This window comes from Melospiza melodia, chromosome 1 (assembly GCF_035770615.1).
Source record: "Melospiza melodia melodia isolate bMelMel2 chromosome 1, bMelMel2.pri, whole genome shotgun sequence".
NCBI classification, from domain to species: domain Eukaryota; kingdom Metazoa; phylum Chordata; class Aves; order Passeriformes; family Passerellidae; genus Melospiza; species Melospiza melodia.
Genome location: NC_086194.1, coordinates 20,810,479 through 20,823,226, shown reverse-complemented (window position 1 = coordinate 20,823,226; position 12,748 = coordinate 20,810,479). Strand labels below are relative to the sequence as shown.

General features: G+C 36.0%; 1 protein-coding gene across 3 annotated transcripts in view; it reads left to right on the top strand.

The window, feature by feature from the left end:
• Positions 1 to 10,490, top strand: part of LOC134415091 (macrophage mannose receptor 1-like) — a 31,172-nt gene extending 20,682 nt beyond the window's left edge. For all 3 annotated transcript variants that reach the window (XM_063150412.1, XM_063150407.1, XM_063150401.1), the window contains 10 exons: positions 111 to 216; positions 1,059 to 1,255; positions 2,851 to 2,953; positions 3,610 to 3,842; positions 4,991 to 5,156; positions 6,499 to 6,651; positions 8,093 to 8,209; positions 8,475 to 8,642; positions 9,735 to 9,770; positions 10,154 to 10,490. In XM_063150412.1, the coding sequence (XP_063006482.1) occupies positions 111 to 216; positions 1,059 to 1,255; positions 2,851 to 2,953; positions 3,610 to 3,842; positions 4,991 to 5,156; positions 6,499 to 6,651; positions 8,093 to 8,209; positions 8,475 to 8,642; positions 9,735 to 9,770; positions 10,154 to 10,353 (1,479 nt within the window). In that variant the 3' untranslated portion in view covers positions 10,354 to 10,490. The remainder of the gene's footprint in view (positions 1 to 110; positions 217 to 1,058; positions 1,256 to 2,850; positions 2,954 to 3,609; positions 3,843 to 4,990; positions 5,157 to 6,498; positions 6,652 to 8,092; positions 8,210 to 8,474; positions 8,643 to 9,734; positions 9,771 to 10,153) is intronic.
• Positions 10,491 to 12,748: the final 2,258 nt, after the last annotated feature.

Below are 12,748 nucleotides of genomic sequence, written 5' to 3'. Positions count from 1 at the left end.
AAAAAATATTTTGGGGGTCTGAATTAGGGTGGTTTTAACTTAAACTTGTGTAATTCATACCTAAATTCTTTTTCCTGTCACTCTAACAGTCTATACTTATTTTTCCCTAGTGTTACAGATTTTTTGGCTCTGGCTATGATTTCTGGAGTACTGGAAGAAGAGTTTGCATGAGCCTTGGAGGAGACTTGGCAAGCATTCCTAATGAACAAGTTCAAGGTATAGTGCAACAGGCCCTTAGGTAATAGAGAGCCTTTACTCTGTATACAGTAGACATTTCCTGCAAAGAAGGCAAGTGTCAGTATGTAAATTATTGCTTTTTATAATTTGTATTCAAATTATGGTTATATGCCCATGGCATTAAGTGTTTTTAGAACTGAAAAATCTGTTTGGGGCATGCTAGTCATGCTAAGGATTGCTTCTTCATGTTACATGCAAAGTGTATTACATTATTTATAGGCATGAATTAAGATAAAATTAAAAATCTGTATCTGGCATTTATGACTTTAGGCATAGAGAAAAAACCAGAATGCATAGTCTGTTTGTGCCAGAAATAGAACAGGATGTGTGTCTATACCTCTGCCTAAATTCTGCAACTTGATTTTGTATAATGCCAGAGAAAGACATACTTTCACCTTGCCGGTGTTCCCTGGCTTCCATTTGCAGCTGTACATATTTCCATCAGTCAAGTGGCTCATCCTGACTGCTGAAATAAGTGAACTCTTTAGATATCATGGTGGTCAGACAGGCTTTTTTTTCCTCTTCCTCTTTCCAATCTTGCTTCATTGTTCCCAAATACTTGGACTCTTTGAGATTTTTAATGGGTAAGGGCTTGGCATAACCTTGAAATAATGAAATCAGGTAAATTTCTGATCAAATAAAATTAAAATGTTTTTATAAGATTTTATAAAAAAACAGTGAAGTATTTATGAGTTGATGATTTGACTGATCATGTAACACAATAATTTTCTCCTTTATTTTTATTTTTATTTTTATTTTTATTTTTATTTTTATTTTTATTTTTATTTTTATTTTTATTTTTATTTTTATTTTTATTTTAGCTTTTCTCACGTACCATTTGAAGGATGCTTCAAATGATCTTTGGATTGGCTTGAATGATCTGCTCAGTGAACTCAACTTTGTTTGGTCTGATGGAAGTGCTGTCTCATATACAAACTGGGCTAAAGGTTCCCCAAAACTTGTAGAACCTATTTTGTATGACAGTCTGCATCCAGAAGATGGCCGAAATCGGCAACAGGTAAATATTGCTTAGTGTTTGCCACCAAGTCTAAATCTGAGGAGCAATACCACTCCCAGTAAGCAGCTCACACCACTGCAGACCTTGCCCCAGCCTTCTGCATTGGTTGGCCATTTATCTTTATTCCGGGACTGGACATAAAACCTTTCAATGTTTGAGTATTCTAGCTATTTCAGAGCATAAAATGGCATTGCTGTAATTTTGTCAAAGAATTTACCATAATCACAGCAATGGACAGATTGAATAATGGACTGGATATATTGAATAAAGTTAGCAAAGTTACTTTCTTTTTCATAGTAAATTGTTAATTTTTCAGAGAATATAAATGCCACATTGGAATTCTAGAAGTCAACACACAATTACTTTCATGTCTATGAAGGAGGGAGAAGAGGATGTAAGAGAAAAAGAGTTTAAGCATTTTAACTTTTTCTCATTTTAAAATTGTAATTAAATTACTAGGGGCCAATAGATGTCAACTACTTTCTAAGCCCATCAAACCCTCTCCACTGCTAGCACTTAAACTAAACCTCATAATGCTATAATTAAAATAGCATTCTACATAACCATACCAATACTGACTGATTTGCACAGCCACATTGCCTATCTTCTATTTATTTCTATATCTTGCTTTCCAAACTCACCCTTCACAATGTATCATTCCACTCACTGTCCATTCTCCCACCATTTTTGCATCCATACCTTTAGAGAAGTCAGGGATCTGGGCAACCAGCTTAATCTACACCTGAGCCAATTCATGTTGCTCCTCCCCATTAGCCATTGGTCAAGGCATGCAGGAAGACATAAATGACACTGCACAAACCAGAGCTCTAATAACGCTAGGAAATACTAGGAAAAAAATGTGCAAAGGTACATCCTGCTTTTCTCCTTCACCTTCAAGACACTAACAGCTCCCTCCTTCAGAGGATCCTTTTCAAAGGCCCACAATTGCCCCATGGCAGATTATCAGAGCAGATTGCAGCTTGTAATAAACTTGTAATAAATTTCAGCTTCTTAAGTTGATCTCATGTAGCTGAAAGAGAAATTCTAAGAATTAGAGCTGATGAGAGCTCTGCCAAGGACTGTAATCCAGGTGATTTTGTCAAGAATCAGCACTATTTCTAGCTGTCTTTGCAAGTGAAATACAAAGTACAACCTCTATTTCATCTTTATTCAAAACCTGACTGATAGTCACTCTTTAGTTGGGATAGATAATGTGGAAGAAAGTTTTTTATAATAATAACGTCTTTCAAGTATTTCTCCTGGAGAATAACTAAGTGAAAAAGCAGGCTGAGCTGAATAGTGTAAAACAGGGGAACTAGCCACCACAAGGGAGGTCAGAAAGGACAGAGAACGATGAATGAAAGGCTTTTCTAGAGTTGTAACACACCCTACAACACCAGAACAAAAAAAAAAAAAAACAAAAACCAAAAACCAAAAACCAAAAAAACCCCAAAATAACCCCCAAAAAACCAACAAAAAAAAAAAAACCAAAAAAAAAAAAAAAACCAAAAAAACAAACCTGAAACTACACAATTATAGTACTCTGTTTTATAACTTCTAATAGGCATGTATATTCTTTTCCTTACTTCCAACAGTTTGACTGTGTTTCCCTGAAGAGAGGTCCTGCTGATGACACAGGAAAATGGAATAATGAGGAGTGTTATAAGTACAGAGGGTATATATGCCAGAAGAGTAGTGGTGAGTTATCTATGTTAATCTTGAAAATAAAAACATAAAGATGAAATCAAATTTTCTTGTTTAACACACTTTATTTCAATTTAGTTTTAGTTTGTTTCAGTTTGTTTTGGTTTTTAGATAAAGTATCAGTAAAACCTAAGGGTCCATCTTGCCTTCCAGTGTTACTTAGCAATGTTTTTGAGAGAACATAGCAGAATATGGGAAAAGAAAATTATTTTATTTTTAAAAGTGTAATTTAATAGATGAAGCCCAAACAATTTTAATTACATATGTTCATGATGATCTTTAGGGCATCAAAACTAGTAAGTTTAACATTATTCATAAACACCTGATAGTCATTAAGCTGCAAAGAGTATTTTAAAAGCAGGCAGGACAGGTGTGTTATTTTTGTATGATGGGGTAAATTTACCTCTGCAATGTAAAATACTGTGTATTTACTGATTCAAAATTGTCAGAGGTTGAAAATACTTTTCTTTTATCGTAAATGTTGTTTTGATGCTATATTTAATTATAAACAGCTAGGAAGATGTTCCATTCCATTCGTAATTTTATATTGGGTTTGTAAATAATGAAGATGCTACTCAATTCCACAAGTCAAATATGTGACTCCAGATTTAACTGCTCATGGGGCTCTTTTTTTTTCCTTTTTCCTACAGATCCTGAACTTTTAAAATCACCAGCAACAGTGCTGGACTTTTCTTTTGCCCCTTCTAGTGGGATTAGCTATTCTGTTACTCGTTCCAAAATGAACTGGGAGGAAGCACACCAAAACTGCAATAACAATGCCTCAGAACTTGCCAGCATTTTAGAGCCACATAGCCAGGCACTGATTTTCCTACTTGCAAAGGAATATGGAGAGCCTCTGTGGATTGGTCTGAACAGCAACAGGGTAAGAACAAAGGCATTGCATACACACAGTCAGGCTGAGACACAACCTGATTTTACTTCATGCTCTCATCTTGTTGCTCTTTGGGATTTCTGCCAGTGTAGTGCTGAAAACAGCATGTTACATCAATGTAACAGCCATTTGCACTGGAAATCTTCAAATGAGACTCCTACAGTAGAGATCTCCTTTAGCGCAAGGAAATGTTACTGTAAAACTAGTATACAACAGCACAGTGCGTTGTTTGGAGTTGTTTAAAGTATCTCAGATATAAATTGTAAAATTTCCTACATTTTGAGTTGATTTTAATCTAAAAGTGATTCCAGGCACAAGGTACATCCTGCCCTCCTGCCATGTGTTTATGTACCTCCGTCAGTGATCAGTGACAAGGTATCAGAGGTCACACATCTGTCACCTGACAAGGAACAATTTTTGTGTGTGTGTTTATGCTTGCACATTTTACTAGAGTGGTCTTATTTATGGTAGCAATAGCAAGCTACAGCTGTGAACAGAAAGTGGGGTAAATACTAGTAAAAGGAATATTGAGGCTATATCTTATGGTATACACTGACCACGGCTGTATTTTTTTTCATTTGAAAATACAATTGGCGTAACTGCTCCCATTAGAAGTTAGAATATTATGGAAAAATAATCCCTTCTGTTTGTGAGATGTCTACATCAGTTGTATGACAGGAGAGGGTGAGCATTTGGATGGTAGGTGTGTTTTGACAGGCTACGCTCTTCATCATGAATCACAGTCACGACAACTACAACAAAAGCAATGGTGATCAGAGCTGCTTAAGATCACTCCCACACACACTCCCATTCTCCATGCAGATGTTTGGGTGGTCATACCAACAGGATATCTTATCTGACTCCTCATTTTATGCCTTCTCTCATGCCCCCCTTTTTTCCCTTCCATTTCTCAATGCTTTAAAAAAATGCTCTGAATTAATGTTAGATATTTTTGGAGGCATTCACAATTGTGAATGACAGAGACTGTACATTTTAGTCAGTGAGCATTTACAAGATAAGAAGAAGCACTAGTAAGCAGATGATTCTACACAGGTTATGTGAGAGTCCTCTTGAGGGTCCTGTTAGTAGCTGTGTCACTGTAAGCAAACGTGAAATTACCATATAGATTTTACTTCCAGACCAATGGCAAGTATCAATGGACTGACAGGTGGAGTTTAGTTTACAGCAAGTGGGCCAGTGGAGAACCAAAGCAGACATTAGCATGTGTCTACCTAGACACTGATGGCACCTGGAAGACAGCTTCTTGCGAGGAAAAATTCTTTTCTGTCTGTAAAAAATCAGATGGTGAGTAACTCCATACATGCATCTTGACTAGAGGCTGTATAGTGCAATAAGCCACTGGAAAAATACTTGTTTAATATACCAGCATACAGGAAGACAGAATTACCTAACTAATTCTAAATATTGACATGAATTCTTTCCAAAAGTTAGTTGATTCATAGTAATTACCAAAAGCCTAGCCAAAGGATTGAATATTCACTTTTTAAACTATTCATCCTATTAGGAAAAGTAATTCACTTGCTATAGGTTCTGTTTTTATTAGGCATTATAGGAAATTCTGTATCCAGTTTGGGGCACCAAAGTTTGAAAAGTCAACTTGGGTTTTCAGATCACCGGGTAACAATAATTTAAAGAAAAGATTGGAGCTGAACAAAAGACTAAGACATCAAAGACTACGAGAAATCATATTATCAATACTAAATATGAAAAAATGAGCCTTACAGGATGGAATTTAATTTTTCTATGTGTCTGATATGAGTTGGAAGGGGTAACAGGCTTAAATACAGCAAGGAAAACCTGATTTTATCAGTATAAAAGTCTTTAATAAATACTCTGGACACATCAGCAAATCAACATCACTACAGCTTGCTAAGAACAGACAGGACTAATATCTGTCAAAAACAATATATCAGCTTCATGTCACCTGTGAGCACAAAGATGAAGTAAATAACCCCTTGGAAAGCACAGTCTTGTATAATTTATCTGGAAATAAGCATAAATATTGACATGCTACACTCAAATTTTAGCTATATTCTTGGATTTTTCAACTTCATGGAAGATCTTCAATCATAATTCACATGACAAATTACATTCTAAGATGTTTTAATATTACAAAAAACCCTCAAAATTCATACATAATGTCTCTTTTCACTTTATGATTCTGTAAATCTCATTTGAGAGCTAAATATTCCTTAGAGGAAAGCAACAGACTGTAGTAGACTTACAGGAAGAAAAGGTAATTTGGCAGAATATATAATTTACATTCCATCTGTATTTATCTACCCATCCAAAATCTTCCTATCATATAAGTGACCATGGAATGTATTCAGGATGCAGTTTATTAAAGTCCTGCAAGCTATGTTTAGATATAACAACACTTTCATTCATAATCACCGTTTCTACTGTAAGGTTTTATAAGGTTTTGATATGGTCAAATCACATTGACAAATAAATATGAAGGAAAAAATTGTCTGAAACAGAAAGCCAGAACCATATTCAAGCTCAGCTTAGAACAGGCTTAATTTCCTCTAAAATTACAAACCTAACATTAGTTTTGTCATACTAGTACAAAGGAAAAACCAAGTTATATAAAATAGCTGGACTTAACTACCTGATCTCTTACCAGTAATGGCCCCTACTGAACCCCCACAACTTCCTGGAAAATGCCCTGAATCAAGAGGACACAAATCTTGGATACCTTTCTCTGGACACTGCTATTACTTTGAGGCCACCAAGAAAAGAAGTTGGTCTCAAGCTCACGAGGAATGTGCCCAACTAGGTGAGTGTTTAGTCTTAGAAAGATTGATGATGTAATTAAATAAATAAAATAATGGATAATATTGCTAAGCAACCCTCAAATTACTGTAAAACTGCACATTTAATGCTTTTTTGGTTGCTTTTCTGAGCATGCTTTTGCACAATAAATGCAACTTTTGTCAGAGACAGCAGCATCTCATATCTCAAATATCCGGTGAAATATGAGTACCTCAAAAATATTGAATTCTTACTAGTTTTATGGAAAAAAATAATTAGATAGGGAAATAAACACTTTTACAGACCCACTAAGGCACGGGCTGCAGCACTGGCTTTCCCTTCCCCAAGCAAAAGGGACTCCACATGCCGTGCAGTCTGGGAGACACAAAGTCATAGGATAGTTGTCTTTGTTAGTTACAGGGCGCAGGGCATTAAGTGGACCTCAGTGGCTGGACAACAAATAAAATGGAGGAGCTACTTGCATTTCATGAACCAGTAAAACACACCCAGCCATGAAGTTGCTGCTCTGGGACAGCCCCATGCTGCCCCCATGGAAAGAAGAGCAGTATCTTCATCAGGGAAGGGAAAACACACATTTCTGAGAACTGGTGCAATGCAACACATATTTCAGTGTGAGTAAGAAACAGCCTATACATTTCCAAAGGCACTTCCTCATATATCTGAAAACATTGACCTATAAATGAGTAAACAGAAAAAATAGCTTTGTAAAGTCATTTTGCTCTACAGCTGTACGGCAACAGAATTCCCAGAGTGGTTTTGTAGAAAGATAAATCACATAATTACTACAAAAAGTAAACATTACACTAATAACCAGGATGAAAGGTTACAATTGGACACTGCTTCATGTTTTAAATTCCTACACTTTTGCCTGCCTGTTACCCACCAGCCAGGACAGGAAGGTGGTCATTTCCTTGTACTCCCAACACAGCTTTGTATATTTCCAATGCCAGGGCATATGACAATTATAAATCAACTTCTGGTCATCTTTTGGACTGCAACCTCCATCTGCTGACACATCCTACCTAACCTGTTATCATCAGGCACTGCCAAAACTGCTGCCCATGAGCCACCAATGAGGGACAAAGCTGTAGTGGCAAGCATGGTGGTGACTACAAGTTTCAGCTTTCTAGTTCCACAATCAGGGCTGTGGTCAGACTTGTCCAAAAAGTATTACAGGAGAGCAATTGTTCTTCTCTAAAATAGCAAAGACTAAAAAAGTCCAGAAAATTTCAGAAAATCCATATCTTTGTGCAGATTTGCATCCATACAACACACAGTCATGCTCAAAAAAGATACCATACAGTGATATAATACCCACAACAAGACCAGTGAACAATATAGAAGAGTTGGTGTCTTATATATACTTTTGCATTTCTTTTATGTGTTTATTGACTTGAGTTCTAAAAAAATGACCCAGTGTGATGTGTTCCTTTATATTTATTCAGGTGCTGATTTGGTATCGGTAGGAGACCATAGTGAAACAAACTTTCTGTCAGAAACCATTAAGATACTCCACAGAAAATCATTGAACTTTTGGATAGGGCTAAAGAAAAATGACAGAGGTAATATCTTTCATCACATTACCCTATCAAACAAAATTTCATGTCATGTCAAAAAGAAATCAACTTTGTACACTTGAAAGTACATCTATATATATAAAAATGACACAAATTTTATTTCAAATTATGCATAAATATGCTTAAAATTATATTTGAAACATTTAACTAGCTATACGTGTTATAGATTTTTGTTTTCTACTTTACAACTCATTGTATTTGTCTAGATCCATGTATATATATATAAATACATGTTAATTTTTATTATTAGGACAGTGGGTATGGACAGATAAATCTGCAGTGGGTTTTGTCAACTGGCAGCTGGGACAACCATCAAACCAAAGGCTTAAAGACTGTGGAGAACTATGTGCATTGTCCGGCTCCTGGAACGCCAACCTCTGTTCTTTCAAAAAAGGATATATCTGTAAAAAAGTTAAAAGTAAGTAGCATTTCTAATATGTTTAGTTTCTAACAATGTATTTTCATTGTACAACACAGAAATGTAAAATACTCAAAGTCTGTGTGCAAAACCAATTGACTCTAATGGCTGCCTGAATACTGGCAAGCCCTGCATGGTTTCTGACTGCCTTCTCAGAAGGCTGCACCTCCCCTGTGCCTCTAAAACCACCGTCAGCACTGTGCAGCCATCGCAAATACTTCAGGCCCCTGAGTTTAGGTGAAAGCTAAGCTCGAAAGCAACACTTTGTCTAATTTCAGCTGAATGTATTCTCAAACAAAATCTTGTTCTGATGAGTGCAATGCAAACTGTCTTGTAGAAATGCTGGAATTGGTGATTCCTTTCCTTACTGACCACTGATCTGATGGATTACAGGAATTGCATGGCAAACATTCTTGTGGCACTCTTTATCTACAGTATCACAGAATCATGTTTAATAAAATACTGATAGCATCCTGATAGAAAAATTATCATCTGTAAGAAAATGCATTAGTTAGTTTACCAACTGAGATTAAATCAAAGTAGTACAGAACATGGACATTTTGTTTGGTTAAACTTCATATTTCTGTTCACCTTTGTATTACCTGCTAAGTTCAGGAAGAGCAACTACCATAGGAACTACATCCACATGGAATAGTTGTCTCTGACAGAAGGGGCTACAACAATAGAAAAGTCTTTTCAGCTCAGGTAAAATGCTCATGATGCATTGCTAACACTCAAGACCTCCTTTCAGGAAATACCTTAAAATAACTAAGGATACTGTGGGGAGATTCTCAGAAATAAACATATTTGAAAACACTTTTTGAAATAACAGAAGTCTGTCTCTACATGCTGTTTTGGGTATCATGACTAAGGAAATCAGATGCTCTTAGGATGAAAGACCAAATCAACCTACTAGAGTTTTACACATGCTTAGTTCCATCCCTCTGAAAGAGTGACTGTCACCAACACATGAATTCAGGGGGAATTGTCAGAAACACTGGTACTTAGGAACTTTGAAATGCCTTTTCTTTTCTTTTTTTTTTTTTTTTTTGTAAGCATTCAGAATAAACATTTTTTTTTTCCTTTCAAAAGCTCCTGAAAAGAAAGAAATGTCAACAGAAAATACAGGTAAGCATACAGACTTTTAAGTAGAATAATAACAGCATGCTAAAATAAAACAGGAATAGAATTACATAGTTTCACAGTATTTGTTTTGAGAGTGTTTAAAAACAAAAAATCCATAAAGTTTTACTCTGTATCTCAATATAGGATATAGAAGTTATCCTGAAGTAAACATTTATTTACTTTTATGTTTATATTTTTAATATTGGGCTTTGATCAGATTCAATTCTATTTTGTTTGGTATTCATAAAAAAAAAAAACAAAGCACACGTTGAACTGGAAATCTACATGCACATTGATCTTTTTTTTTTGCTTTCTTGTTACAGAATTCTCATTTATTGCTAAATTCTGAAATATTTTAACCTTTTTTCCATTGCATATCCTTACAGAACAGAAAATGGAGAAAGTATTTTCTGCTGGCATCATTTGGCTGTTCCTTCTTTTAGCCCTTTCTATAGCTGGAGCTGGAAGTGTAATTTATTTCTGCTTGAGGAGGAAAAGACAAAACCTGCCACATATTTCAACCAGAATGAGTGGATCAGAAGCAACTGTGGATATTCAAGTAAAAAACACACATTCAGACATGTAGTCTGACCAAATGCCCATGTGATCCAACTACCAGAAACCAGGCTATAAATCAGTGAAATCTTACCCCAGCTTTGTGTTTTCCTACCCAGACAATAGTTTCCTTTCTTCTCAAATACACATACATCTTTCAAAATTCCTTCCAAAGTGTTACAGAGTTGTTTAGTCTGGGGAATGTATATGTGTTTTTCATACAAATGGGCATGGCTGAAAAGATGGCTCCAGAGGTGTTATGGGGAAAATCTGACAGATATTTATGATGTGAAAATTACTTTATTTAGCTTAGTGTAGAAATTATCCATTTTTACACACAGGCGAAACATTTCTCATTACTTTAAATTATTTTTCCCTGTGTGTTACTTCAGTGGTATCTAGACTATGATGGGAATCACAGAATTAACTAGGCTGGAAAAGACCTTTGAGATCATCAAGTCCAACCTATGAAACACTGTTCATTTCAGGTTTTCAGCTTCATAGTTTATGATACTATCTTTTCATTCATGTAAAATCTGTTATGATACCTGCATCTGTGCATTAAGTACTATTTGTTTACAAAAAAAAAGAGAAAATTGTAAAAAAATTGAAGAGGCTCATTTAATCTAACCTCCAGTCTGGAGTTTTGAATTATGCCATTTCCTACTGCCTTGCACTACTCTAGTATTCTGCAAATACCTCTATTTTTTGGCAGTTCAAATTAATATTAAAGATAGAAAAAGAGATGATCTTTCCATTGGGTTTTATTTCAGTAATGATTCTTTTAGTATACAGAGCTACTCCTTTTAAAATCCAAGCATGTATAATAAATGGCTGTCTTATAGTGCTTTCTGTAATTCTTCGGTGCAGAGATATACTTTTCGAAAACACATTCCTTCTTCTTTGTTGGGATTTTGTTTGACAAGGTGCTGCCTTCTCAGCTTTTCTTCCATATGTTCACACAGTAGCAGGGTTTGCCTCAGGGGGCAGTCTATCATTCTGCACATTTAAGACACGCATCCCCCCTCCTGAGGAATGCAAACACCTTTCCCCAAGCCACAAGAGGGCATGTGGCACTAACACTGAGGGCCACATGGAGGAGCAGGACTAGAGCAGAGGAGCTTCTACCAAATGAATGTATTGGGCAACAGATTCCTTCTTTGGCCCCTCTGACAGAACTTCTCACTCATTCCACATACTTATGGTCTCTGACTGACAAAAAGATGTGGCCACACTAAAAATTTCTGCAAGGGAAGAAAATACCTGGAATAAGTGGAATAGGAATTTCTGCAGCAGGACTTCTGTGTCCATGCCTGAGCAGCTTGAGAACATATTTGAATTACCTCTACTATTTACATTTCTTCAGATATCCATCAAGCAATAAAGGCCTCTAATTAAAAATATTATTGATAATTACTTATAATGGAAGTTCCCCCTTCCTCTAGGAATATTTCTTTCAGATATTTTAACAAGGGCTATCTTGAAACATGGGTCACCTCTGGTAACATTTCCTCTTGAGAGTTCAATTTTCCTGAGCACTCCTTTGCTGGATGGACACACATTATTCCACACATTATTCTTCATCTTTGGTTAAGCTGGTGAAGAACTCTCACCAATCACAGAAACAGAAAGATATTCACAGAATATGTGGCTTTCCTTTTCTTACTTAACCAAGTAATGTCGTACATAAAATATCTGGTTAAAAACAAACCGAACCAAACCACCAGAAAAACCCAAACAGAAAACTCCCATCCATAGGTTATTTAAAATAGAATGAAAAATTAAATAAACCAAGAGTCTATTTTACAATTTATGTCATTTGAACACTGTAAAGCCCAGAGATAACAGCCTTCAGAGACAACAGTCCCTTAAGTTACTATAATAATATAATGCTCCTTACAATAAAGAAAGTCATTGCCATTTTCAGGAGGAAATAGGAAATAGCTGTGAGAGCTTTGCACAAGACTCTGCAAATGAGAAAAACAACACCTGCTTCCCACGGAGGTGACTAGAGATAAAAGGGTTTCCTGGTATGTACTACAGATATCTGGGAATACAGGGTTCTGCTTGCCCTTTGGATGAGTTAGTAAGGCAAGCACTTTTCCTGGTCTATGTCTGCAAACAGTACATGCTGCTGATCCTACTGTATTTATGCCCAGCTAAGTGAATCTTATAAATTAAAGTTACCTTTCCGAAAAGAAAAGAAGGAAACATATAATCAAAAAGACTGATTTTTTTAAAGGTATTTGTAAGTTAACTATAAAAATTGGGAGTTTGTGACAGAAGTCTTCTGGTGACCAAATTCAGCAACTGGGAGCACCTGCTGATTCTGGGACCTTCAGAGAAGAAGCCTGGCACCACCACACAGGAAGCTTGGAGAGCTCAACAGTCAGGCTGCTCTGCATACCAGCTCTATGTGTTATCAC